Source organism: Eurytemora carolleeae, unplaced genomic scaffold (assembly GCF_000591075.1).
Source record: "Eurytemora carolleeae unplaced genomic scaffold, Eaff_2.0 scaffold404, whole genome shotgun sequence".
Lineage (NCBI taxonomy): Eukaryota > Metazoa > Arthropoda > Copepoda > Calanoida > Temoridae > Eurytemora > Eurytemora carolleeae.
The window spans coordinates 9,047-35,494 of record NW_019396431.1 but is presented as its reverse complement, the minus strand read 5'-3'; the positions used below and the strand labels follow the sequence as shown (position 1 = coordinate 35,494).

Below are 26,448 nucleotides of genomic sequence, written 5' to 3'. Positions count from 1 at the left end.
TTGAATTTAATGACCTCTTATTACCTCTACAAATAGAAAATATTTTAACTATGGCTTTATGCATATCAAAGGAAAGCTAGGAACCCAGGGAATACAGTAGCAGCAACAAATCCAGTGTTTGACCTTCTAATGACCTCTTACCACCTCTAACGACCTAAATGACCTCCAAAAATGAAAATATTTTAACTATGGCTTTATGCATATCAATTAAAATCTAGGAACCCCAGGAATACAGTAGCAGCAACAAATCCAGTGTTTTACCTTCTAATGACCTTAAATGACCTCTAATGACCACTAATGACCTCCACAAATTGAAAATATTTCAACTATGGCTTTTATGCATATCAAACGAAAGCTAGGAACCCAGGGAATACAGTAGCAGCAACTAATCCATTATTTGACCTTCTAATGACCTCAAACGACCTCTTATGACCTAAATGACCTCCAAAAATTGGTAACACTTTTTACACAAAAACAATTTTGTGTCAATAAAAATGTGATTAAGTACCCCCAAAAAAGTAAATTCTTCAGTTTGCAACATTAAAATAAATAAATCAAATTGTGTCACAATAATTTTGATGCGGCTTGTTTTTTTTTAAATCACACTGTAAAGGCCCTAAATATACCATTTAAAAAAGCAGTTTTGCCCGGAAGTCAAATGTGGTGGTACGGAAGGAGAAATAGTGGTGGCTCATGGCTGCCGGAAGAGAAAAAAGCTAATATGTGGTACTGAAGGGGAAATAGTGGTGGCTCATGGCTGCCTGCCTTCCCCCGCTCGACCGAGTGTTGCATCTTAAATATTGGATCTCTAGAACATATACATTAATCAGCACTAAACTTTGGATTATAGAATTATATATAAACAATAATTTTGTCTTCCTAAAAAATGAAGGAATGCGCGTGAACAAAGAAATTCATAAATATCATTCTTCAACAATCAAAGTGTGCTAATTAGAGAAATAATACAGTCATATCCAGAAATTGACCCGGAATTATTTGACATTTAATCAGACATCATTACAATCGTCTTTGATCCTTGAAGAAGTTTACGGCATTCATTTGTCTATCTGGTTATGTCTGTATTATTAAATTGTATGATACTATTATTAATAAGTATAATATAAATATTTTTCTGTTTGATTTAATCCCAACTACAATGTCCTAATGCTATTTTACTTATTTTGGTAAGAGAATTCATTTCATCATATTTATACTGGAATCCTGATCCAATCCATTATTATCGAGATCTTTACACACTTCAATCCTATCTGATATAATCAGAATTTTACTTTATTTCAATCAATGAATGAATAATGATTATTCCAGCTAATTTTAAAGGTATTTGGACAATTATAGTATAATAAAACGGCCAGAGGTGGAAAATGTGGTGATCAGTTTCTCCGCCACAGTTAATTTTATTTTAATAATAAGTGCTTTACCAGTACCACCCCCCTCTCTCCTCATAAGCCGCCTATTATTAAAGCCGTACAAAAATCGGCAACCATCTAGAAGTCCATTTAATAATATTTCGTCAAGAAAGAGCAACAAATTTAACCATCAAAGCATAATTCAAATAAATAAACAAAACTTGTAATCTGAAAAATAGGATTTATTTTTTTTTGATAATTTTTTTTATTTCGTCATCCCCCAGTAACCTCTCATAATATTGATTTAATCTATATATGAGTCTATTTATTGACAACAATCTATAAACATGAGCGAAGAGTAACAAATTTAACTACAATATCAAAAAAAACATTCTTACAAACGAAATTTATCTTTCAATGGAAGTTTTCATAGAAGCACCAGCCGGACAATTATATGAAAACTTGACTAAAATTTAATGATCATGTTTACGATGGTTACGAGATAACAAATATGTTCAATGTGATATGGATATACTATAAAGACCGGTAGAGGATACGTTCAGAACTGAGGGGAGAAGGGAGGGACGATCTTGTCCTGGTTGTCGGAAGATACCGTTCAGAACTACGCTCATCTCAGCAAAACCAGGATCACTAGTACTCAATCTCAGACTCCATCTAATTAATGAACAAAGGGATTTAAATATCAAATGTAATGATAAATAATAATAAATGATAATAAATAATTAAATTCTAAATAACCCGGAATAATATAAAAGCATGAAAATGTCTCATTCTGAACGAAATTATTCATATCTCCAGTAATCATGAAAGCACAGAAATAACAGTCTGTCTGAATATCAGTCTGTTTTTAATCTGCCTGTTCATCCGCCTGTTCCTATCTGTTTATCCTTCTGTTTATATCTGTTTATCCGTCTGTTTATATCTGTTTTTTATCTGTTGATCTGTGTGTTTTCTATCTGTTGATCTGTGTGTTTTCTATCTGTTGATCTGTTGATCTGTTAATCTATTTGTCAATCTTGTCTATTTATCTATCTAATGTACTAAAAATGTTATCCTTTATACCTGTCATTCTGAGCTTCGTTTCTATTTGAGAAAGCTCTGAAGTAGAACAAGTGGCCGGCACGACCAACCTCAAACTCGTATATTGGAGGACCAAAAGGTAGATACAATGTTAAGAAAGGTCTCCACTCTAGACCATTCCCTCGGTAGTTCTTAAGCATAATAAACTCCAAGGACCCTGAGATCTTGTATTCCTGGTTATCCCAGATAAAATCCTCACATCTACAACCCCGCTCTTCTCTTTCCTTCCTCTCGAAGCTGACAGCGCTGAGCTCCAACTCAGTCTTTATATATTTAACACCAGTCTCGTCCTCAGTTATACTTTCAGCCAGAGCCAGCAGGTTTTCCTCGTCATTCTCCTCTTCCTCGGGGGAACAGTTAGGGAGGATAGATTCTTCCGTCCCGTCAGGACAAGTTTCAACTCTGTACTCCTGCTTTAACTGAGCCCAACCATTCCCAGGTTTAAGTGATGTGGTTGTGTTTGGTGTAGCTGGGCCGGATTTGACTGAGTAAGTTGGATGACAAGAGTGGTTTTGTATCCCTATGTTATTAAAGTCTGGAGTAGAACTGTATTTATGAGATAAATTAGCTTCAATTATATTCAGGGCTTCAACAGGATCCATCACTTCGGTATCCTGAAAGAAATCCCATTTAGCACATAACAAACAGGGAGAACAAATAATATTGACGTTCATAATAAGTTTGAAGTGAGATTAAGCTGTGGCTAGACAAATATAGGAAACCCAGAATATTAAACAATTTACAGCCACACACTACACTCACAACATACTGCAGTAATGATTTGTATCTTAATAAGATTTCACTTATATTTTTTTTGTTAGATTAATGTAGATTAAGGTCTGTCTCTAGTACACTAACCTGGATTTGAAAACTTTTAAGACGTTGAACTTCACTTTCTCTTTGTCTCAGTTCCTGCCAAACCTGCTGACCAGCCTCCTGCAGCCTACATACATCATTTTATAACTTTTATCTAAGCAGGCCGAATCATACTTTAATCCGATGGAATTTTAAGTAATCATATATGTAAAAGGGAGCGTTCCCGATTTGCAATGGTACCATGTAAACCGTTATCTGATAATTAATTTGGATGATATCGTTGTTTTCTAGCACGAAAACTTTAATTGAGAACATTTTCATTTTATTATTTAAGCTTTTCCCACTCTTGAGTAAAATTAATTTAAATAACAATAAAATCAGGGGTCCATATAATTCCTTTGGGATTGACAAATTTTAAAGAAATGGGGGCAAATTTTTAAAATGGGGGCAAATTTTTTAAAAATTTGGGGGCAAAAAATTATTTTAGGATCGAGAAAATCAGCTATTTTGGGAATTATATGGACCCCTGACTAAAATGCGTTACGAAATGTTTTTAATTTATTTTTGATATTTGTTTGCATTTTTATTCAAATAAAGCAAAAAAAGATATGTCAAATTCGGAAAAAAAAACACCCTGGGCCCATGTTAAGACCAACCAAAGAATGGGTTTTGTTAAATATATTCTGACCTTTTCAACCGAGTGATTTCCGCTAAACGCAGGTTTAGTTGCTCCTCTATCATATTAGTATTCATATTTGATGGATCTTGAATTCTCCCTCCACTAAGAGTATCAATTATGTATTTTGAATCTAAAACTTTATCAGGGACAAGATTTAATGAATACCTATATAAATCTGGTTTCAGTATTTCAGTTTCTTGAATAATTTCAATTCATTTTTACAATTTACCGACTAAATTCTTTACAAGGCAGAGACCCTCTTTCTTAATTTTTACAATACATATAAGAATTAATGATTGAAATTAAAAAAACGCTAAAATTTACTGAATTTTATTTAATTGTTAATTACCTTCTTTTTTCAATTATTGTTTGATTAAGGCCTAATCTATTATTCTTGATAACAATAGTTCTATTCCCCTCTGCTAGCTTTGGAAGGTTAGGTTTAATCTCTTTTATTGTTGGAGTACCATCACTACACACATCTGCATCCATAAGAGTAAGAAGTTGACTGCTAAGTTGATTATCTGTAAGAATAGCGGACATATCTATACTGGGAGGTTCATCATGCTCCTCGGTGTAATGAACTCCGTCTAAGGAAACCCTCTCAGATTTAATTGAGCGGGTTATATTTTCGAAACTGACTGATTCTCCAGGTTGCAGGTTGGAGTCCTTGCACGACCAAACCTGCAGGATCTGAGGAGTAGAAGGGGTAGGGATGGGACCCGTTTTGGATTTCGGGCTCACCTTTATCTTCTTAGGTTTAGAAGGAGCAAACTTTATAACCTCAGAGGCAGGACCGTTTGCACATCTGTAATTATATTTTCAGAATATAAACCATGATTTGAAAAATAAAAACTTAGGAGATTTGAAAGATTACTGAGGCTCATCCGCTTCGACAATCTTTCCGGAATATATTAAAAATCCATCAGAAAATAATAAAAGATTTAAGGAAAGGGGCGACTAAGTCTGTAACCTTATATTGATATTAAAATGGTGGAACTAGAACCGACTGAGCAGGGTATGAATAGATTTAGAATTATGTGACCTCTGATTACCTACCTAAAGCGTATATTTGCAGCATGATCTATAGCTAGTCTCCTTCTGTCTCCGAACTCATTGAAACAAACTGGACAAATCCGACCCATGTTCACCAGGCGACAATTCGCACACACACTGTGATTCCGTTTACAGGAATAGATTCCAACATCAGAGAATCTCATATTACAATACTCACAGTTCATCGGAGACTCAGAACTAGCCTCCTCCGAGCTAACAGGATAGGACGAGGGTTCAAATATCATCACGTTATCACAATCTTCAATTTTAATCATTGAATTCATGTTTTTAGTTCTTTTGTTTAATTTGGGACTTAAATATGGTTCAGGTACATACAGCTGTTCAGCTTCAGGTTCAGGTTCGGGCTCGGGTTCCGGCTCAGGTTCCGGCTCAAACTCTTTACAAATCTCCTCGAGAATATCGTCAAGTTCGAACTCGATAAATTGAATTCTCGATTCGAAGTCGGACAAAAGCTCAGTTTTCATTTTCGTACACATAAGATGATATTCGAACTTGAAATCCCCGACTGTCAAATATTTCGTCTTGATTCTCGAACATAAATCTCTAAAATACAAAATTAAAGAATAGGGTTAAACTGTGATTAATTTAAGAGATATATATTTTGTGTAAAGTATTTTAGGAATGCGTTAAAGATTTTTTTTTATCAAGAGTAAAATCTATCAAAGGGTTGGGGGNGGTTAAAGCTTAACAAATCATATCAAATTATTAAATTTTTTCCAACAAATAATAAAGACATTGGGAGATAACCGTTCAAAATATTAATGAGGGGCACTATTAACAAAGAGTGTCTGTTGAGTGTATATGTACGTACAAAAATTATGAGAAAGTATGAATTATAATTATATTAATTGTCTTTATGTGTACTTTAAACAATACCGTAGGGTTGGAGGGAAGTCTGTGGTATAATTATACTGTCCAGCATTCTTCTTCTCCTTAAACATCTCCCTGGAGATGGTGAGCCCCCCGAACTCCTCCTGAGTGTCCGCCAGCTCCTCCACCTTCCTTGCCAACCTCTCCCTCACCACCAGGAATTCCTATAAGAGGTAAAAACATTAAGCAACTGTAGGAAGGTTGGGGCCTTATTGAACTCTCCTAACCTCTCTATCTGCATTTTACCCCACCCATTACAACCAGACACGTTTGTAAATCAATAAAAAAAATTCCCCTCCCCTTCAATGGTCGAATATGAGCAACCATTTTAATAAGATAACCGTAGTCGTACATAGTACCAACAATGAGAAAAAAGTTTCTAACAGCATTTTTGTGTAGGTGGAGTTTGGTGTATATATTTCTATATTTTTAAATCGGAGAAACATCAAAATTCGGATTATCCAAATATGAAAGAACTATAGAGGTGTAGTTAAGTGCCAATCTTTGAAAGAGTGGAGTGTCCGATTCGGAAATATCAGAATTGTCTTTCTGGATTGTAATAAGGAAGCAATTGGCGTTGCTCTTACAAAATTAAACATGATAAAGACTACCGGTGTGAAAAGGACATGACACTTAAAAATCGTTCCCAGTCCCTTTAAGCGAAAGAATAAGAACACAATAATTGAATATTTATCAGAGAATTTTATAATTATTGGTTACCTCCTTCTTCAGCTCTGTACATTCACAACAATACCAATCCTTGTGATCTAGTAGATCCTCTGTAGCTAATCCAACACAGACAAGATGGAACCATGCTTCACATTCGTCACACTGGACCCAGGTACTCGTAGCTTAATATACAAATATATTACGGGGATTGTACAATATTTTGAAAATTCACAGCCACACCCGTTTTATGTTATAAAGAAGAAGAAATCAATAATAATAAAATAAGCATAAATATTTATAATAATTTATATCCTTCTCGTGATCGTCGTTAAATATTATTAAAGAAAAAAAAAACTTACATTCTGGTCTCTTACATGCTTCTGACTTGCAATCATTGTTATTCCAGATAATTTTCCTTTTCTTTCCTTTCGGAGGCATCTGTAGAATATAAAGTTTGATGATCGTGCACAAAATTCAATAAGCTTCAATAAGAAGGGATCTATAAGATAACTCGAATGATGTTATTGATTAAACTACACGAAACTTATTCAAAAAATAATTTAGAAAATCTTATAACCCAATCCTTATAACCGAAAATTAAGTATTTCAGGTTTAAAATTTCAGGTTCAGCTTACAAGTTACTGACAGGTGTTTACAGGGAGGATATGGGACTGGGATTTCCGCCACCCACTCTCCTTCCCTGGAAAGTGAAAAAGGTTGAGCCCTCCTGGAATAATTCCAGTAAATAATGTCAACATTCAACATCAATCGTCGATCGTATTCACCTTGTACTACAGTAATAATCTCAGGAATAGGAAGCCCACTGCGACTACATTGTTAATCATAATCTCTGAAACAAGAGAAAATAAAAAAAAAAATATCACAATTTTATCAAAGTTTTACAAAAAAAGTTCTGTTTATTTCCATCTGAGGTCTGCTACAGAGGATATATGATCTGACGGAAAGGATATATTTGGTAGGGCTATATACATTTCTAGTTCTTCATCAGTTGGAAACGGTACGACCTAAACAAAACAGTTAGTATATAAATGTTAGGGGTGTATATTTTCTAGAAAAATCAGTTTTCTCCCCCAGAAGGTATACACTATACAGTACACAGTACACTATACACTAAACAATATGCATTCAAATTTGTTAGGATTTTATTTGCTGACTTGGGGGGAAATAAATGAACTTTTAGGTAAAAAGTATCAAATAGAATGAAACAAGTAGCCTTTTGATGTCCAATTTTTCATTTTTTTCTCCAAATCATAAAAAAATCATTCTTAGAACTAATTTATAATCATTTAACTGACCAAACACAAATTTGTACAATATTTAAGGATTACTTTCATTTTAAGGCCATAAGCAAAACAAATTTTTTTTTAATTCTTAATCTTCAAAAAAATTAAAGATTACCTGTTCTACTTCAAATCTAGATTTATCATAGAAAATATAATCCAGGCAGTCTTTAAACTCAATTGTGTAGTTTGTATACTGAACCAAAATCATCATTAGATTGGATTGAACAAGTCAAGTATTCCTCTAGGCAAATATTGCGGATTTCCCAGGAAAATTTGCACATTTTTTCAAAATTAAATTCGAAGACGACAATAAGTTATCTCTTAACATTTTCTATTAACGTTTTAAAGTAGGGTTTTAGGGTATAAGGTTAAACCGAACAGTTCCCATTTTTAGAATTTAATTGGCTGTTTTTATTTAGTCCATTGTTGCAATGTAATATACATGTAAAAAATATCATGCTTAATGATATCTGTTCTAATTGTAAAATGCTTTTAATGATGTTATACTTAAAATATCAGAAATAACTGTATCTGAAAATGTTTACAGAAATAAAAAAAGTTTCAAATTACAAAACCTACTGTTTTAAAATGCTATTCAAAGCATTTGTAGTTCTCCTTACATATCTGGCATACACACTGAGTCCCAAAAAAAGTAAACCCGATATGATCCATTATAACCCAAGCGGACACGAGTAAGTGGCTGGAGCTCGACCCTGGAGTTCAAAGTAACATTACCGTCAGGACATGATACTTTGACTGTAGGTTGATTGGTAATAATAATAATAAGTCATCTGTATCTGTAAAATATTCATATAAATGATTTCCCTTAGGAGTTCCGGTAGCTGAACCCAGGTTTAAAGAATGTGCGAGGTTTAAGTTCTCAACCTTTTCCGCTGGAGTGCTAGACCAATCATTGTGCTCTGCACCTATCCGACCCTCTACAAAAAATTTTCTTTAAAATTCTATTATGTAATATCGAGATAACTGCAGTTTTTTTTTAGGAGAAAAGGGTTCCAAGTATATCTTCTTCTATATAATAAAATAAGACATTCATATACATTGTTGTTGCCTATAGCCGGCCAAACGGCTGGACCGAATTGACTGAAATTTTTTGTGGACACCATGGCCGGGGGTGTCTTAGGCTGAAATAAATCGATTTTTTTAAAACATTTTTTTCCTCGGGCAACGTCGGGAACCTTTTCATAAATAAACGTTCATTTATTTTTTCCGTAAAAACGTTTTTAACAATTTGCTAAAATTCAACCTAATTTTTCTTAAATTTAATTTATGCGGGAAAAGTTCATCACAACTAGCATTTTTATAGTTTTTGAGTGTTGTGCTAATTTATAACTGTTGAAAAGAGCGCCTGATAAATAAAGAATTAACATTTCCACCTCTAACCTACCAAGACAATATTGTAGAACTCCGAAAGGTGGAGTTGAATTGAAATCTCCGCAAAGAATAACTCCGATCTCGGAGAATGGATTTTTCTCTATCATCTCAGCTCTAATGAGAGACACTTTCAAGAAATTATTAAAGCTTTTTTCTCAAAGTATTGCTCCGTATTTTAATGCCCAAAAAACAATTTATAAAAAAATCTAAACTCAAAACTTCTGAAAAGGTTAGAGATTATCGGTATTGACGTGCTTGTTTGTTTTTAATCTTTGTGAAGAAACAATCTCAAGAACTGACGAGGGTCAACCCAGACCGAAATATATTTTCAATAAATGTGGAACTAACATCTACTTTTTTACTCTACAGAGGTTTGGTCCATCACCATCACTGAATTTTAAAATAGACGTGCTCTATCTCAGAAACGTTACATTTACTTAAATCTTAATCTTTCAAAATTTAAACATAAAGTTAACATTAAAAAAATTTAACAAAAAATTGAACATATTACTAATTCATTGTAGATTTATCTAAGACAAGTTTTGGGAGACTGGGTGTACCACTTTTAATCAAGTTAGCATAAAATTGAGAGGATGTATGAAATTGTATTTCTTAAAAGTATTCCTAAGAATCTGTATCTCTGTGAGACACTTCTCAAACTGTAGAAGACGAATATGGTCGGCATCAGGTTTAAAGAATAGATGAGTGTTCCCGACAATCACAAGTTTCCTGGAATATATAAAAAACTAAAGGGAGGGTTCAAGATTTCTAAATCAGGGCGTCATTCGAATCATTATTTTGATTTTATAACTATAATTTTGAGAAACCTCTAGGACAACAAATCTATCCCACGGTCTTTACGGTTCTAGGAAAACCAAATTTCTCTTACGGGTTTAAAATCTAAGAAATCCGGCACAACCCCACCCCCATAAAAAATATGTAAAAAGCTTGCAAAAAAATTAAAGGTCTGTCTTTGTAAAATCATGTGACCCTCCATTTAATAAGGGGCACCAATGAAACCCTTTATCTGATCATTAATTTAGATTATATCGCACTTTTCTAAATTGAAAATTAATTAATTCTTGAAATCAACTTATTATTATTTCTAGTTCAAAATATTGAATAGTACTAGTTTTATCCAACCAACCTTGGATCTTGTAAACTCTGGAGAACGGAGACAAACACAGCAGTCGTTCTCTCTCTTAATCTCTGAACTAGAGAATCATTTTTCCGAATCTTCTCGTAGATATGTGCAAACCTAGAAATCTATCCTATTAATCAATTTTTTAAAACCATTCTCCCTCGCTCCTCAAAAATCCCATTTTCCATGTAAAAGATAGAAGAAATTCTATAAAATAATGTCCCTTTTTATAAATTAAATACCTAGGTGCCTCTAATTCTTCAGCAAATACTGTTCTTCTCGATTCTAGTAATTTAAACCTGCCCTCCCGATAGAATAATGCTAATCCTTCCTCAACCTAGAAATAGAAAATACATATAAATCATAAAACTTATCTTTGCATATCTCATGCCTTTCTCCTCATTCATGATATTTTAAAGTTTTCTATCTCAATCCTAAATGTTTCCTTCCTATCTTTCCTGTCTTCATCAGTCCTTATTCTACATTTCTTCAACATGTTTCTTACGTGTCTCATATCTGTCTTCTTTACTCCCTTCTACCTGTACCTTCCCCAGACAGTGCAGTTAAAGTATGTATCTGAGTCTAAAACTAAAGAATGCGCGAATTTTAAGTTCGAGGTTAAAAGTTCTGTAAAATAATGAATAGCTACTTAATTATTAAACTTTCTCAATTTTAATGTTGAATTTTCCGGGGAAAATCTGAACCAATCAGAGAAAAGGATTTTAATAATTATTACGTAAGTATCGATATTCGGTAATCAGCTGTTTTTTAAATTTTAAATTATTTACGTGACGGAAAACAAAACATATTTCCAGTTACAACCGTATTTTGGGTATCCGTGCAAACATTAATTAATCTAAAACGTGAAATTTTATTAAATCAAGGTTTTTCCTTTTAAATATATCGTAATTAGTTGAATGCCGCTTACCGCTGAATGATGATAGACAAATAGGGATTGCGGGAATTCAAGATTTTAACCCTGTGTTTAAATTTTAACTCGTCGATTTCGGCGAGTTAAATATTTAACCACAGGGTTAAATATTAAACCTCTCGGTTAAAGTTCAGGTTTAAATTAAGTCAAATGTGGCATTTAACCATGAACTTAAAATTTAAGTCAAAACTTTTCGTTCTTTAGTTTTAGACTCTGATTAAATTTGTTTACAATTATCTTTAATATTCATATCTAGTTGTAACTTAAACAATTGTAATTTAGATTAAAACGTGGAAATATACAACTAATGTTGTCGTTTCCTGCTTACAATTTGCTGTCAAAATATCTCTTTCAGAAGGCTGTAAAATCTCCTTAAATAGATTTAACATTTCAATCTCCTACATGTCCTCCTACATGTTTCCTACCGGTCCTACTACATGTTTCCTACCGGTCCTACTACATGATTCCTACCTGTCCTCCCTTTTTAGTGAATTCTCCTTTAAAGCCTAGTTTACCAAGAACCGGAACTAAATCATGTCGGAAAACCTTACTAACAATATTCATCTTAAAATTTATAACTAAAAGGAAATAAGTGTTAAATGTATAATGTGTAATACAAAAATAAATCTTAAGAATCGCATAATTTTATAAATGATGTTTTCACTAATTTAATATTTTAACACGAAAAGTGAGATTGAAGAAAGATAAGATTTTTAAAATTGCTTTTACTGAAAATTGAAACCGCTACATTCAAACTTCTTTTTCGTTCAAGGCAACGGTGTTAACAGACATTATTAAAACAAAAATATCATTACTCTGATATTAAATTTGGACTACCAGTGTTGTTGTTTTTTATTTTATTATAAAAAGACAATTTTTGAGAGATTTTGCCAAAAATATGAATTTGTATCCCTGTCGTTCTCTTGAAGGCAGATAATATCAGGATTAAAGTTAATTAATTCATTCAGGATTAATTTTACTCTATATCTGAACTCTGATTACGACAGAACTTGTAAAAATTATAAATAAATGTTGTTGATAATGGAAAAAACATTTGTATCGTAGGACACTGTAGAAAAGAGAACAAAAATAAATAGAAGAAAAATGAAGGTTAATGTGTTAAATGACGTGGAAATAAAAAGAAAGCATTAGGTTTTGGACCGCAACAAACGTTTAAAGAAAAAAAAACTGAATTGTAATTTTGTTTATTTATCAAATATTTTAAGTGTACCCGAGAAATAAAAATAAAATAAAAAAGATCTCCAATAGTATTGGCAGAATTCAACCATTGTTACGTTAATTTTTATGAAAAGCATAGTACACTACCATACTAATTTTTAAAGAGCGGGCTGAGAAATCTTCGCGACTGGGTTTTCTTATAAATTCTGTAATATTTATTGGAACAAACCAAAAATGGTACTAATCACTCAAAATAATGATTTGTCCTCCATCAATATCCCATTAACTTTTCATTGTTCTGTTCCCTAGAGCAAATGGTGGGCACTGTGGGAAAAGTGTGGTTCTGGAGAAATCACTGTCTGCATAAAGATCCGCTAACAAATTATAGGAAACCACCCTGGATAATAAAACTTTAAGGGGTTGTCGTGCTTCATAATTTTTCTATCTAAAAACTATTTTCTTATTCTTTGTTTTTCAAGATTGACATTATTGTAATTTTCAGATAAATACATAGAAATCGCACTATATCTATAGGATAAAGCTCTTCGCACATAAATATGTTATATATGTAATTGTAAGCTATAGCTCGCCGAACGAATGGACCAAATTGCCTGAATTTTTTGAGTAAACACATGGGTATAATTACATTTGGGGTAACATAAAATATGCTTAAAATTTAACGGGCAACGCCGGGCACTTAAGCTACTAGTGTTTATAATCTAGTTTTTAGCAGATGTAGGTTTAAAGAACCATTTTGAATTACGGGGATAATTCCTTTATTACAATAATAAACCCAGAAATAATCCTCATTACATAACGACAGTGTACTTGAAATAACTTTTTCTACAACATTAACAATTAACATCCATTTTAGAGAAAAAATTTTAACTTTAAAACTATTAATTGATCATATTATTATTTATTTAAATGATTGATTGATCGATTAGTTAAAAATCAGTTAGATACCTAACAACAGGATGTTCTGTTTTCTGTTTAGTCCAGGCTTGTCTGTTGAGAGTGGGTGTGGTATCTGGTCCCGCCTCCACCAGCCCACTGGAGATGATAGATCTGGTATCACCCTCAACCTCACCCAGTACGGGGGTTACGTCTAATCTCACACGGCTCCCTAGGTTCGGTCAGGATATAATTATAAGACAACACATCATCAAGGTAAATAGGTCTCGCCCCTCAAAACCATCGGAATGTGTCTGTGGACATTGGACAAAGCGGTCTGTAATTTTCTTAGGGTGGGATTTTATCTAGTCGGTCCGCCCAAAACATACCCATTACTGAATGTCTTTGATTGAATACTGAATGAGGTGAATGAGGTAGGAAGAATATTCTGTGTCAGAAATTAAAATATAGCTTACTGACGACAGATTAGTTGTAACAAGAACAGCAATTTAAAAAAGTTCTTTAAACCAAACATGCTTTTAACCACAAAGAGAGATACATAGGAGAAAGACAGAAAAATTACAAAATAGATTTCAAATATCAAATTTTGAATTAATTAGTACATAACTTATAAAGAGTATAGTACACTACCATTTTACATAGTACATTTCACTTCTTCGTGTGTTAAGATAAGAAACGTATTAATTACCTATATCAGATTCATTAGGTATAAAGAAGAAATGCTCTCCCCTCTCTTTCCACTCTCCCGAGTTTAAACTATCCAATCGAACCTTCTTAGTTGTCGAACCTCCTGGGCTCGTCTCAGACGGATCCTTGCTCACAAACCATTTAAACTTCGTTCTACTCTCTTCAGCAAACACAGTCTGGAAGAAAGAAAAAAACTAATACTTTTGTATAGAATCAAAAACTTTTTTGAAAATAATTCTGATCAAAGTCGCGCATGTTAGAGTCGCTTAAAGTCTGATGAGGTCATCTAAGCCGATCTAATTCAGTCTGAAAGTTAATTAGTCCAAGTATGCTAAAGTTAGTCCAAGAAGAAAACTACAGCTTATCAAAGTCAAGCCCGACGATCTAAAATAAACTCCAGGCCACTTGAAGACCAGCTAAATATCTAAAAAAATACTTGTACACCTCTTATAAAACTAAAAAAATACTTGTACACCTCTTATAAAACTATAAAAATACTTGTACACCTCTTATAAACTATAAAAATGTCAAAAGAATCTACTGTAATCGCGTCACCAAAGTGAAAATGTATCTAATGTCAAATCTACCTTTAACTTAAAAGGATAAATGTAAGTATGCGTCATCAAAGGTTCAGCTATTCTAACATCTTCAACTAAAGGAGGATTTAGGATAACATCGAACTCTTTACTGTCAATCTTCATCTTGATGTTTGGTTCGTAGATCAGATCCTTGGCAGTCTTCTTCATTTCTAAATGAGTGAAATTTCATAAGAAGTTACTACAGAAATTAATTATGGAGTGAGTACATTTTTCGATAAACCCTAAATACAGCTAAAGGGGAAAGTGTAAGTCAAGAAAAGTACAACACTGATTTCTTCCAATTTCATTGGCATAAATATAAAAACACCATTTATATAGTACCTAGATTAATATCCTCATCTAGTTTGAAGAACTGAACCTCTACCGTGACCTCCTCTCCGCCCTTCTTCTTCTTCTTGTTCACCACCTTGCCCACGTTAGCCTGGATCCTCTGGATGAAGGTGGAGGACTCCTCCGTCAACTCCCGGCTCATGTTGAACTGACGACCAGGACTAAAATGATCAACATTTTTATCAGTTAATTTTCTAAAACAAAAAATCATCCGAGCTTGGAACTTTTGACTGAAATGGAGGAATTTGACTAATTTAAAGCAAACTCTATGGGAGACTCCGCTGCTTGGGACAAAACAAATTTAACTAATTCCATTCATTAAAAAGGTTTTTAGTTCAAGCAAATATTTATTATTAATCTATAAAATACCATTTTCCAAAGATTTCAGATGTTTATTGTTTATTTACCTGTTCTGTGCAAATGAATAAATGAATGAGAAAGTGAACCTATCCGCTCCCTCCTCATGTTTAACAATCACTTTATCTCTCATCTTAAATATGAGTGGGTAGGTAGAACCTTGCCGTATACTAAAGATACTCCGTACAACTAGGCTCCGGGTTCTGTTAAGATTCAGGACAAATAATCTCAGGGGTTGGCTCGACAGTGGGAGATAGGATAAACTGCGAACTTGGATTAAACTACATCTCTTAGCAGTCTGGAAGAATTTGAACATTTTCACATTAAACAATATTAAAAAGAGGATTGTATTACAAATGTCTGAAATAAATAGGACTAACGTTGATACAATGTATGTATTATGAATTACTAGATTAACATATCAGCATGAATCTGGTATTTTGATCAGAGTTTAGAAAATCGTATAATAATTTCACAGAAGTAACATTTCATTTCTTATCATTTACGTCATTTTCCGTATTTAAACAAAACCCCTAATTTTTGTCATTTGAATATCAAAAATAGAAAACAGGGACGGAAATTAACGTTAGTATTAAGTACTTATCCCAATGACACAGTTACTAAATGGTTGATCCCCAAAAGTACATTTTCCTAAGTGACCTTATATTATACAATAGAAGGGCCGAGCTCTGAGTCTAGGGTAGGCTATGGAACCAAGATGATGGTATGGTGACAAACGCCGCAGTTAAATAATAGGGCCAAGCGCTGAAGCCAAATTTTACAAAAGGAACAAGCGCTGCTGTTAGATTACGCTTCAGATAAAAGAGCGGCTGATAAGATACTCAAAGTTAGTAGTCTCCGCTGGGAAAACGGCCCCTTCGAAAATGCCGACAAAAAATACTCAACATTTAATTAAATTCAATAACATTGCATATCATTAGCTTTCTTCTTGCTCATCATCACTTTCACTAATCTTGAACACATCAAGGACTGGAGTTTTCTGAAATCTTTTCTGAGTTTTCTTCCAGATTTCATTTCTCTTCTTATCACGTGCAGAAATGCTCTAAACAGGAAAAGATTAAATAAAAAAACAAAAAGTAAATTGAAAAGATACAAACGACTCATTCATGATATTCATGTCAGTTTGTAAACTAATTCGCATTGAAAGTGGGTTTAAGAATTTTTCTAAGAGCCTCCAATACAAATACATTCAATCAAGGGTATACATTTCTAAGAAATCCACCCTCATCCCGGGAGGGGGTGGTTTTTGAAGCTCTTGGGGGAAACAATTACAAAATTGAACTTTAAGAAAGACAGTTTATTAATCCTTTTTTATACTTTTTATCCAAAACTTCATTCATTTTTCACAAAGAATAATCTATATACACCATAATAATAAAAGGGAGTGGGGGGTGATTCCCATAAGAATACACACCCCTGCATGATGGAATAAAAGCTATAATGATAATGTCAATGAATTTTATGAATATATTTATTACTTGCCTCGACAGGTATATCAGTTCCAAGTCCTGATTTGTTGGCTCGTTGTTGAACCTGGATGGGTTCCTGGATTCCATCCTTACTCCGTCCCAACCCTCCTCCTTCCCAACCCATCTTCTCCAGCATCTTAAACCCTTTATTCTTACCACCTGAACACAAAAATGTTAAAGGGACTTTAGGCTTGATTCTCATAGACATTCAAAATTGACCGCCCTTTAAACCACGCATTTCCCAGTTTTTTTCACCGAGTTTTACGATGCTGAAGAAAAATTTAATGATACTAACCTATCGCTTGATCTATACTAGCAGTTTCAGTTTTAGCATTGATCGGATCCACTCCATGGATTAATCTCCTCTCCTCCGCTCGATCTATGAATCCAGGGATCTCCTCTCGCTCCTCCGAGAGACCAACTCCGATCCCATATTTTCTCTTTAAAAGGATTGTTCATGCATTTTGTATAGGGAAAATATGACGAATTGAGCTGAGTTGTTCTAATTTATGCAGAAAAGAAATAAAGGAAACCCGTCCAAAGAAAATGTCAAACATTATTTCTCAACAAAACCGATCTGACAGCACCCCGCCACAGAATTTTTAACTGCTAGTGTATATTGTGTTCACACCAGGCTCCAACAATTTTAATTTAAAATAATTATCCAATAGGTTCTGACAACGGGGAGTGCTTCTAAATAGGTAACTCCCTAGCTATTTCACAAAAATCAGAAAACTTATTTTCTCAAGCATTTTTGATTAATTGATTCAAATAATATTTTTCTTAACAATTTGCCATGCTGTCAGTCATATCTCCAGTTCCAAGCAATCTATAGATAAGAAAAAAATATTTTTGGAAGTCTCAAATCAGACTTAAAATTACTGTTCTTATAACTTCTAATTGTTACATTAATACTGGAGGCGTTATCAGCCATAAGTCTGTCTCCAACAGGCTCTAGACAAGAAAGTATATAAAGCATATATTTTTAAATAGTCTATCTTTTCCACGTAAAGTGTAAGATGGTGGTGTTGCTATAGGGGCGTAAGCTTAAACTGGTCATCTTTATTTAATGAACTTCTGGGCATGTTTACTGCTTTATATACCTTAAGAAACTTTCGTCTTCTATAGTAAACTCAATTTGATATAAATGTACATTTTGTAATTGTGTTTTGTGTATATAAGTTCAACTATCTAATTTGCAGATATTTAAAAAAAATGCCATCTCTTTATACAGATTTCATAGACTATTAAAGATTGAAATTTGAATTTTCAATGATTTTCAAACTTTTCAAACTCTTTCTAGCAGAGGAAACAATGAGTTATGAGTTAATATCATGCTCGATTTGATGTTGTTTTTAACCCATTTTTATTATGAAGGGGAAACTTTTGATTCATCTAAACTTAGCAGTCAAAATTAAACTTTTAACAATAAAACTTTTTTAGAATAATTATTTTACAACCAAATCAAAAATTAATTAACAAGATTTTGTCCTAAAAGATTACCTAATAAGTATTTTTTTTTTTGATGACAATAAAAAGTTCCTGAAGTTTTTATTCCATAAAAGCGGAAATTTAATTTTGCGCCCAAATAACCCAACCAACTTACCTTAGTTTGAACCAAAATTATTAGTTCAGAAAAACTGCTAGCATGGACAATTTTTGAGAAGAATATGATTTCAATCAATTAATCAATATTGCTTGAGAAGATAAGTTTTCAGATTTTGGTGAGATAGCTGGGTAGTTACCTAGGACCACATAGAAGTATCCACCGTTGTCATAACCTATGGGATAATTATTTAAACTTAAAAATTGTTGGTGTGTGTGTATTGAAACATCACCACCCACCTCCTCCCCCTCTTATTTTGAATATTATTGTTTTCCTAAAATTCCCAATTTCAGGTATGTTAGCATAGAACAGGATTTTTTTAAAGGATTTTATTCGCTGAATGGGAGGGGGGGGTGGTTCTTCAAAATACATATATACCCATCATTAACAGCGAAGTTTAGATTCAGCATTACTTTCTTGAATATTACTTTCAAACAGTTCCTTTGGCTCATCCAGGAGAGGAAGTTTAATATTTCGAATAGAATTTAAGAATACATCGTCATCAACATTGGTTCATTCTATTCCCATAATTAATTTATGACCGCATTCCTTTAAATCCTTGAGTTCCTTCTTCCTTAATTCTTCCTTCCCTGCTCCACCGTGTCCGTTCTCAGACCTGAGCTCTGCTCTCACTAGACCAGGTTCACATTCTAGGATAAATTAAATAAGATAAAGCAGAATATTATCAAACATTTAAGTTCTAAAATTGGGGTGGGTGGGTTCCGCCAAGACAAATTTAGTTTCCTGAGCTGAAAACTCCTGTTTTCTTTCTTTTGGATATCAATCAAGGGGTATTAAATATAATGGAGAAGAAATCGACCCGGCCCACCCTATCATATGATTATACATGCTTTGCAGACGGTTCTTAATTTGAATAAGAAATATTTGTCTGATGTACAAATATCGCGTACATGTATTCAGAATAGGTTATTATAATATGATTTGATTTGATAGATTAAACAGGAAAAAAATTAGACTGAATAAAGCCAAAAAAATCATATAAAAAATCGGTTTTATTTAATCAACCACATTTAAAAAATCAAAAGACGACCATAAAAACTCTTATTCAAAGAAGTACCGTCTGCAAAGCATGTATAATCATTTAGAAGGGCAAGCCGGTGTCATGGTCGATTCCTTCTCTCTTATATTCCATACTCTTATTGATATCAATGTGACTTCTCTCATTGATTCATAGCAACATTTCTCGGTTTCTGATTGGCTGTTCGGCTTCTACAATCAACACTATGCAGATTATTGAAAAGCGTAGATCTCGATATCCACAATTCTAAAGTTTTCATCTCTGGATGTTCAGGACAAATCATTTTATTATCTAGACAAGTCTCTGTCGTAGATGCAATGCGTACAAATGTACATTGTACAGGACAAACCAGTTCATTATCTATACAAGTCTCTGTCGTAGATGCAATGCGTACAAATGTAAATTGTACAGGACAAACCAGTTTATTATCTAATTAAGTCTCTGTCGTAGATGCAATGCGTACAAATGTACATTGTACAGGACAAATCAGTTTATTATCTAGACAAGTCTCTGTCGTAGATGCACGCAATGCGTACAAATGTACATTGTACATGACAAACCAGTTTATTATCTAGACAGGTCTCTGTCGTAGATGCAATGTGTACAAATGTACATTGTACATGCAAATCAGTTTATTATCTAGACAAGTCTCTGTCGTAGATGCAATGCGTACAAATGTACATTGTAAATGGCAAACCAGTTTATTATCTAGACAGGTCTATGTCGTAGATGCAATGCGTACAAATGTACATTGTACATGACAAATCAGTTTATTATCTAGACAAGTCTCTGTCGTAGATCCGAAATGCGTACAAATGTACATTGTACATGACAAATCAGTTTATTATCTAGACAAGTTTCTGTCGTAGATGCAATGCGTACAAATGTACATTGTACATGACAATCATTTTATTATCTAGACAAGTCTCTGTCGTAGATGCAATGCGTACAAATGTACATTGTACATGACAAATCAGTTCATTATCTAGACAAGACTCTGTCGTAGATCATGCAATGCGTACAAATGTACATTGTACATGACAATCAGTTTATTATCTAGACAAGTCTCTGTCGTAGATGCAATGCGTACAAATGTACATTGTACATGACAAATCAATTTATTATCTAGACAAGTCTATGTCGTAGATGCAATGCGTACAAATGTACATTGTACATGACAAATCAGTTTATTATCTAGACAAGTCTCTGTCGTAGATGCAATGCGTACGAATGTACATTGTACATGACAAACCAGTTGTATTGTTACCCAATACCCAACCCATTCATAACGAGTCATATTAATAATTACCTAGACAAGTTTCTGTTCCAGGATGAACATGACAAATAAGTTTAGTTTTTCCAATCTGAATACAAGTTCCATGGCCTGGATTTATATTCATTCAAATACAAATATTTCGGTCTTTTTGCATTAACCAAGGATTTTTTTAAATCGCAAAATTAAAAAAAAATTGATTTTAAGGGGAGCGGACTTTTTCTCCATTATCCATTCTTAAATATCAGAGAATTATATTTTATTATCTTTAACCAAAATAATTTGAATCTAATAATCAATTACTATATTCTATGAATGAATATGTTTCCTATTTGTATGAGTTTACTCTCTTCTTTAGGTTTACTTAATCTCTTCCCGTTAATCCAAGTTCCATTCCGAGATCCAAGATCTCTTAAAGTAAAAATAAAATCAATTCAAATCAAATTTAATCAAATTGGATTGAACCACATCTAACCAGTCTTGATTTAAGAAAAATAACACCATATTCCAATATTCAATTTCAATGTGTAAAATAGAAAGATAAGATATTAAAAGAAACTAAATCATGCATATTAGGTAAAATTTAAAATCTACCTAATTAAATGAGCAGAAAAAAAATAAACTAAATAAATCAAATCGTATCATGTCTAACGAGTTCAAACCAACCAACCCTCACTAAATCAAACCTAGTCAAATTAAATTAAATTGAACCACATCATACAGTTCAAAGATACGAAATTAAACATAATAACAAGGGCAAAACTTACTTGAGATAATAAGAGCTGTCTGATGACTTAAAACTGACTTTAGATAATAAGAGCAGTCTGATGACTTAAAACTTACTTGAGATAATAAGAGCAGTCTGATGACTTAAAACTTACTTGAGATAATAAGAGTTGTCTGATGACTTAAAACTTACTTGAGATAATATGAGCAGTCTGATGACTTTAAACTTACTTGAGATAATAAGAGCAGTCTGATGACTTAAAACTTACTTGAGATAATAAGAGCAGTCAGATGACTTAAAACTTACTTGAGATAATAGGAGCTGGCTGATGAATTAAACTTACTTGAGATAATAAGAGCAGTCTGATGACTTAAAACTTACTTGAGATAATAAGAGTTGTCTGATGACTTAAAACTTACTTGAGATAATATGAGCAGTCTGATGACTTAAAACTTACTTGAGATAATAAGAGCAGTCTGATGACTTAAAACTTACTTGAGATAATAGGAGCTGGCTGATGAATTAAACTTACTTGAGATAATAAGAGCAGTCTGATGACTTAAAACTGACTTGAGCGTGTAGCTTGGAGCAACCCAGGTCAGGCAGCAAAACCTAAACCAACATCTCTATATAATATATAAAGTATTTATCTCCGTTTGTTTGTTTGTATGCCAGATGATAAACCGACAACCTCTTGACCGATTTGTTTTGAAGTTTGATTGATGTTCTTAATTTGGCTTCAAAATTATAAATTAAGTGGGTCGAGTTTAGTAGTAAAAGTTTAGTTTCCTGGCAAAGCTGGGTTCCCATGCTGGTAATTATACATTTTAGAAAGAGCCAAGTTGTTCATTTAATTACTATTCAGTAGAATTTTGATAAAATTTAAGTTCTTTTCCTTATCCTAAAGAAAAATTCGTAAAAAATTCAAGGTTTCTATGTTAAGATCAAAATGATAAATATAGAATCTAACCTCATGAAGTCCCTTGCTGCCAATAGATCCACCTTTACAAGTAATAATATAAAGAGAACCAAGATGAACTCTCTCATCCTCAGTATTCTTTACAACTAATCTAAACACAAAAATATCTATTTTTAGATCCGTTCTGTTACTTTTTAACATATTATGTAAAGAAACAAAACAAAAGCATAAATAATTGTTAAAGGAGGAATATAAAGGTTATTTGAATATTTCCCTCAACATATTTTAGAGAAAAAATTATTCAGAATTTACAGATATTGACTTGACCCCCCCCCTCTTGTAGATGCTCATGATGGATCTCAAGGTTTATGAATGATCAAAATTTCAAATATTTGTCTCCATCAAAATTCAATTTTCATTAAATTTTTAAAATTTTGAAAATCCACCAAATTTTTTGTTTAAATCCGCGAATTTTTTCGTTTCGTTTTACGATGTACACAAAGAGAACATGTTCACAATTAATTTAGAAAATGGGCGCGAAGATTATCTGTCAGCCTGTTTGTATCCAATAAGCGCCAAAACGACTAAACTGATCGGGTCCAAATTTTTTGTGGGATCTTGCGTGACCTCAGGGAAGGTTTATGGATGATCTAATTATCAAAAATTTGACTCTAACAAATTTTGATTTTTGAAAATTTTAAAAATCTACGAAATTTTTTTTTATAAAATCCGCAAATTTTTTTGGGTTATTTTACAATTAAACAAAGAGAACATGTTCATTGTTCACAATTGAAATAGAGGATGGGCGCGAAGCGCCCTAAAAGCCTAGTATATCTATATTATATCTATATTCTATAATAATAATAGTCTCCAACCTAACACAAGGTATATCGGATTCTTGGATATCATCGTCGGAGTATTCATCGTGCATCCTTCCTTCTCTTACATCCTCTACTCTCGAGGGATCTTAAACAGTTTCGGAATTATACGCTGAGCGGGGAACTTGTGTTGGATACTCATTTTGATATTGTAAGATCTGTGGATCTTTATAAACTAATGTGTGTTCAGGGTGTTCAAAGTCGAGAAGTTCTCCAGCTTGTCCTACAGAGAANTTATTGTGTTTTCAGTTCACGGTTGAGTCCTGTATAAACTGCCTACCTGAAATATATACATAAGATTTAATCAGTGCAAATAGAGGTGAGCCGAAGAGAAAGAGTTCATGCTCGCTCTTATGTTTGTAGTTATTACCTGGTCTCCTATAGGTAAAAATGAGCACAGATATCCATTGTGGGCACTTGTAATTTGAGGATCAATGATTATCTCTTTATTTCAGTTATACCTTAAGGGTACAATTACATTGCGGGATATCGAATAAAGATTAAATTAATCTGCAAATTAGCAATAGATCGAGATCAAATATTGATCTTGATATCCACGATATAAGATTCCCAGCTCTGTTAACTTTAATCACTACAAATAAAAAATAAAAATGTAGATTCATTTTAGTCCGAACCAACATTTTTTAGGAATTATATTTCGGTCTGGGTTGAGATTTATTTTATGAAACTTAATTATTTTTTACTTCTTTCACTCCATGGTTTTGAAACACAAAGGATTGATTTTCTAAATACTTTACCCCTACATTATATGCTTCTATACGTAAGAAGAAATTATACCCCCCATGTGGGTGCGGGTGTGGGTGTGGGCGATGCGATGCAATACGATGCGATAAGATGCGATGCAATGCAATGCGATTCGATGCGATGGAATGCGATGCGATGCGATGCGATGTGATGGGAAAAGTAAACTAAACAAACCTCTCTCCTTATCCGAAGATCTTCTTCGTTTCCTTATTCTGTGAAGTTTCTTCTCTTCTTCCCTTAATTTTAATTCCTTCTGTGCTGCCACCTCCTCCTCAGGAAGCATGGAGTCTACCTTTGTATCGATCAATTAGTCAGGAAATCGTTCTTCCAATCAATCAATCAATCAATCAAATCAATCAATCAATCAGTCAATCAATCAATCATTCAATCAATCATTCAAATTGTCTGATAATCAATCAATCAATCATTTACCATGTCTGGAAATCAATCAATCATTTAGATACCACTGAACCAATCTTTCTATTTGATTATGAATTATTCATCTAAAAATCAATTTTAGGCTTTAGATTACATATTCAACCATCAAAATATTCTATCTTCTAATAAATCAACCAATATAAAGCAATTACCAAGTACTCCTTTGTATCCTGGTTGTACTTGAAATATGTTCCTGTACTCCCGTCATAGTACAACGCCTTCTCAGCATCATAGTAGTACCCTGTCTTGTAATCATAGTACAAACCTACAAATCGTACAATTTTTAATTTGAGATGAGTATAAATGTAATGGGAACAAATTCTTTATCATAATTGTGTCATTTCATTAAAAAAATTATTGGTTTTCATTAAATTCACAGAACATAAAATTAAGAGTTATTTTTTATTCATATTTAAATCGTACAATACCCTCATTGCATGGAAAATTTGAATGAAAAAGTTGAATTTCAAACGTTGTAAATTATTAAAGCTAGAAGATTAAAGAATTTCCATCTCTAACATCATAATGCCAGAGCTTGAACTACTTTCGAGATGTATTGTTCCGATTTAAAATACTAAACAAACTTCTATTCAATTCAATTAAATTAAATTCAATTAAATTAAATGAAGGTGTTCCGCCAAAAAATCAAATCAAATATTTATTGCACGAAGATTAAAATTTATACAATATAAATATCACATAGAAAAGTATAATCCTTGTGAGGGAAAATTAATCTGGGGAGGCCAGGTTTTCATAATTTTCCCTATAGCTTAGTGACATGGGGGGGGGAACCTGGACGAAAGGACGAGTAGGTGGGGTGGCAGAAAATATAAATAAACATGATGATAAACAATATATTGCTCAGCTCTATCAAACCAATACAGTAACAAAGTTACAAACATTACAAATATTTAATTAATAATAATTAAAATGATTGAAATGTTTGAAGGAAGACATATCCTGCAAAGAGATAATGTATATCAGAATATACATGACATTCAAGTTTTTAAGTTTAGGTGAAGAAAGAGATGTACATACATGAAAGGTTGGAATTTTAAAATCTAATAATCTAGTGTTTAAACAACATGGACACAATAGCCTTTCACAAGAGAACCCCTGTAATTTATCAATAAGATAGGCTTTAGAGGCAGATTTTAAAATATTTTTAGATTTTGAATGCTTAATTTAAACCGGAAAATTATTCCATGCGGAAGGAACAGATACAAAAGGGAATCTTCTAAGAAATTCAGATCTGACTCCGGGTACAAAATAATCATTAGCATTTCTAAGTCCTGGATTCAACCCTCGTTCAGAGTTTTGTAAAAAATAATTCTGGAAGGAATTGGGTAGAATATTTCTATCATAAGAAAACATAAAAATCATATTTTGCTGTAGAATTAGATCAAGGGGCAGAATATTCAGCTTAAAGAACAAGGGTTGAGTATGGGCGTTATATTTAGCATTGCAGATAATTCTCACAGATTGCTTTTGTTTAATACGGATCAAGTTAAGATTCTTGCTACTAGTACACCTATAGACAGGAAGACAATAAAGTAAGTGAGGGTGGAAAAGAGCATAGTATAAAGATTTTAAACCTGAGAGAGAGAGAACGTTTTTAGCGTTTCTCATCATGTAGAGAGACCGATTAAGTTTAGAGATTAATTGGCTGATATGAAAATCAAATGACAAGTTTTCGTCAATATACACACCAAGAACTTTGTATGCAGGAACTTTAGACGAGTTTAGAATACGTTCAATTGGATAAATAAGATCAGGATTTTCAGGTTTATCGATGTCATTATTATTAAAGAAAAAATCTACATCAGGAACGAACTTGTTCTTTGGATGGAAGATCATTATTTTAGTTTTAGAAGCATTTATTGAAAGTTTATTAGCTCT

At 33.0% G+C, this 26,448-nt stretch overlaps 3 protein-coding genes across 3 annotated transcripts in view; all 3 read right to left on the bottom strand.

Moving 5' to 3' along the window:
- Positions 1 to 1,677: 1,677 nt before the first annotated feature.
- Positions 1,678 to 7,456, bottom strand: LOC111703206 (uncharacterized). The gene is made up of 10 exons (XM_023475088.1): positions 7,365 to 7,456; positions 6,939 to 7,017; positions 6,631 to 6,761; positions 5,917 to 6,074; positions 5,023 to 5,583; positions 4,313 to 4,771; positions 3,973 to 4,065; positions 3,327 to 3,411; positions 2,451 to 3,082; positions 1,678 to 2,042 (listed from the first exon to the last, which is right to left on the bottom strand). Exons 2-10 carry the CDS (start codon positions 7,015 to 7,017, stop codon positions 1,883 to 1,885), a joined length of 2,358 nt encoding a protein of 785 aa, XP_023330856.1. The 5' UTR covers positions 7,365 to 7,456; the 3' UTR covers positions 1,678 to 1,882.
- Positions 7,429 to 15,742, bottom strand: LOC111703207 (2',5'-phosphodiesterase 12). Its single transcript, XM_023475089.1, has 15 exons — positions 15,465 to 15,742; positions 15,049 to 15,218; positions 14,716 to 14,876; positions 14,130 to 14,304; positions 13,493 to 13,652; positions 12,832 to 12,923; positions 12,260 to 12,341; positions 11,819 to 11,897; positions 10,659 to 10,753; positions 10,423 to 10,533; positions 9,900 to 10,004; positions 9,289 to 9,389; positions 8,709 to 8,821; positions 7,999 to 8,076; positions 7,429 to 7,604 (listed from the first exon to the last, which is right to left on the bottom strand). Exons 1-15 carry the CDS (start codon positions 15,728 to 15,730, stop codon positions 7,497 to 7,499), a joined length of 1,896 nt encoding a protein of 631 aa, XP_023330857.1. The 5' UTR covers positions 15,731 to 15,742; the 3' UTR covers positions 7,429 to 7,496.
- A 31-nt stretch (positions 15,743 to 15,773) lies between these two features.
- Positions 15,774 to 26,448, bottom strand: part of LOC111703208 (angiogenic factor with G patch and FHA domains 1) — a gene marked incomplete in the record, with an annotated part of 15,622 nt that continues 4,947 nt past the window's right edge. Inside the window, 11 exon segments of the mRNA XM_023475090.1 lie at positions 15,774 to 16,477; positions 16,918 to 17,063; positions 17,200 to 17,344; positions 19,060 to 19,160; positions 20,859 to 20,933; positions 21,151 to 21,233; positions 22,082 to 22,161; positions 22,520 to 22,619; positions 23,344 to 23,434; positions 24,286 to 24,403; positions 24,702 to 24,814. Coding sequence (XP_023330858.1) covers positions 16,352 to 16,477; positions 16,918 to 17,063; positions 17,200 to 17,344; positions 19,060 to 19,160; positions 20,859 to 20,933; positions 21,151 to 21,233; positions 22,082 to 22,161; positions 22,520 to 22,619; positions 23,344 to 23,434; positions 24,286 to 24,403; positions 24,702 to 24,814 — 1,178 coding nt within the window.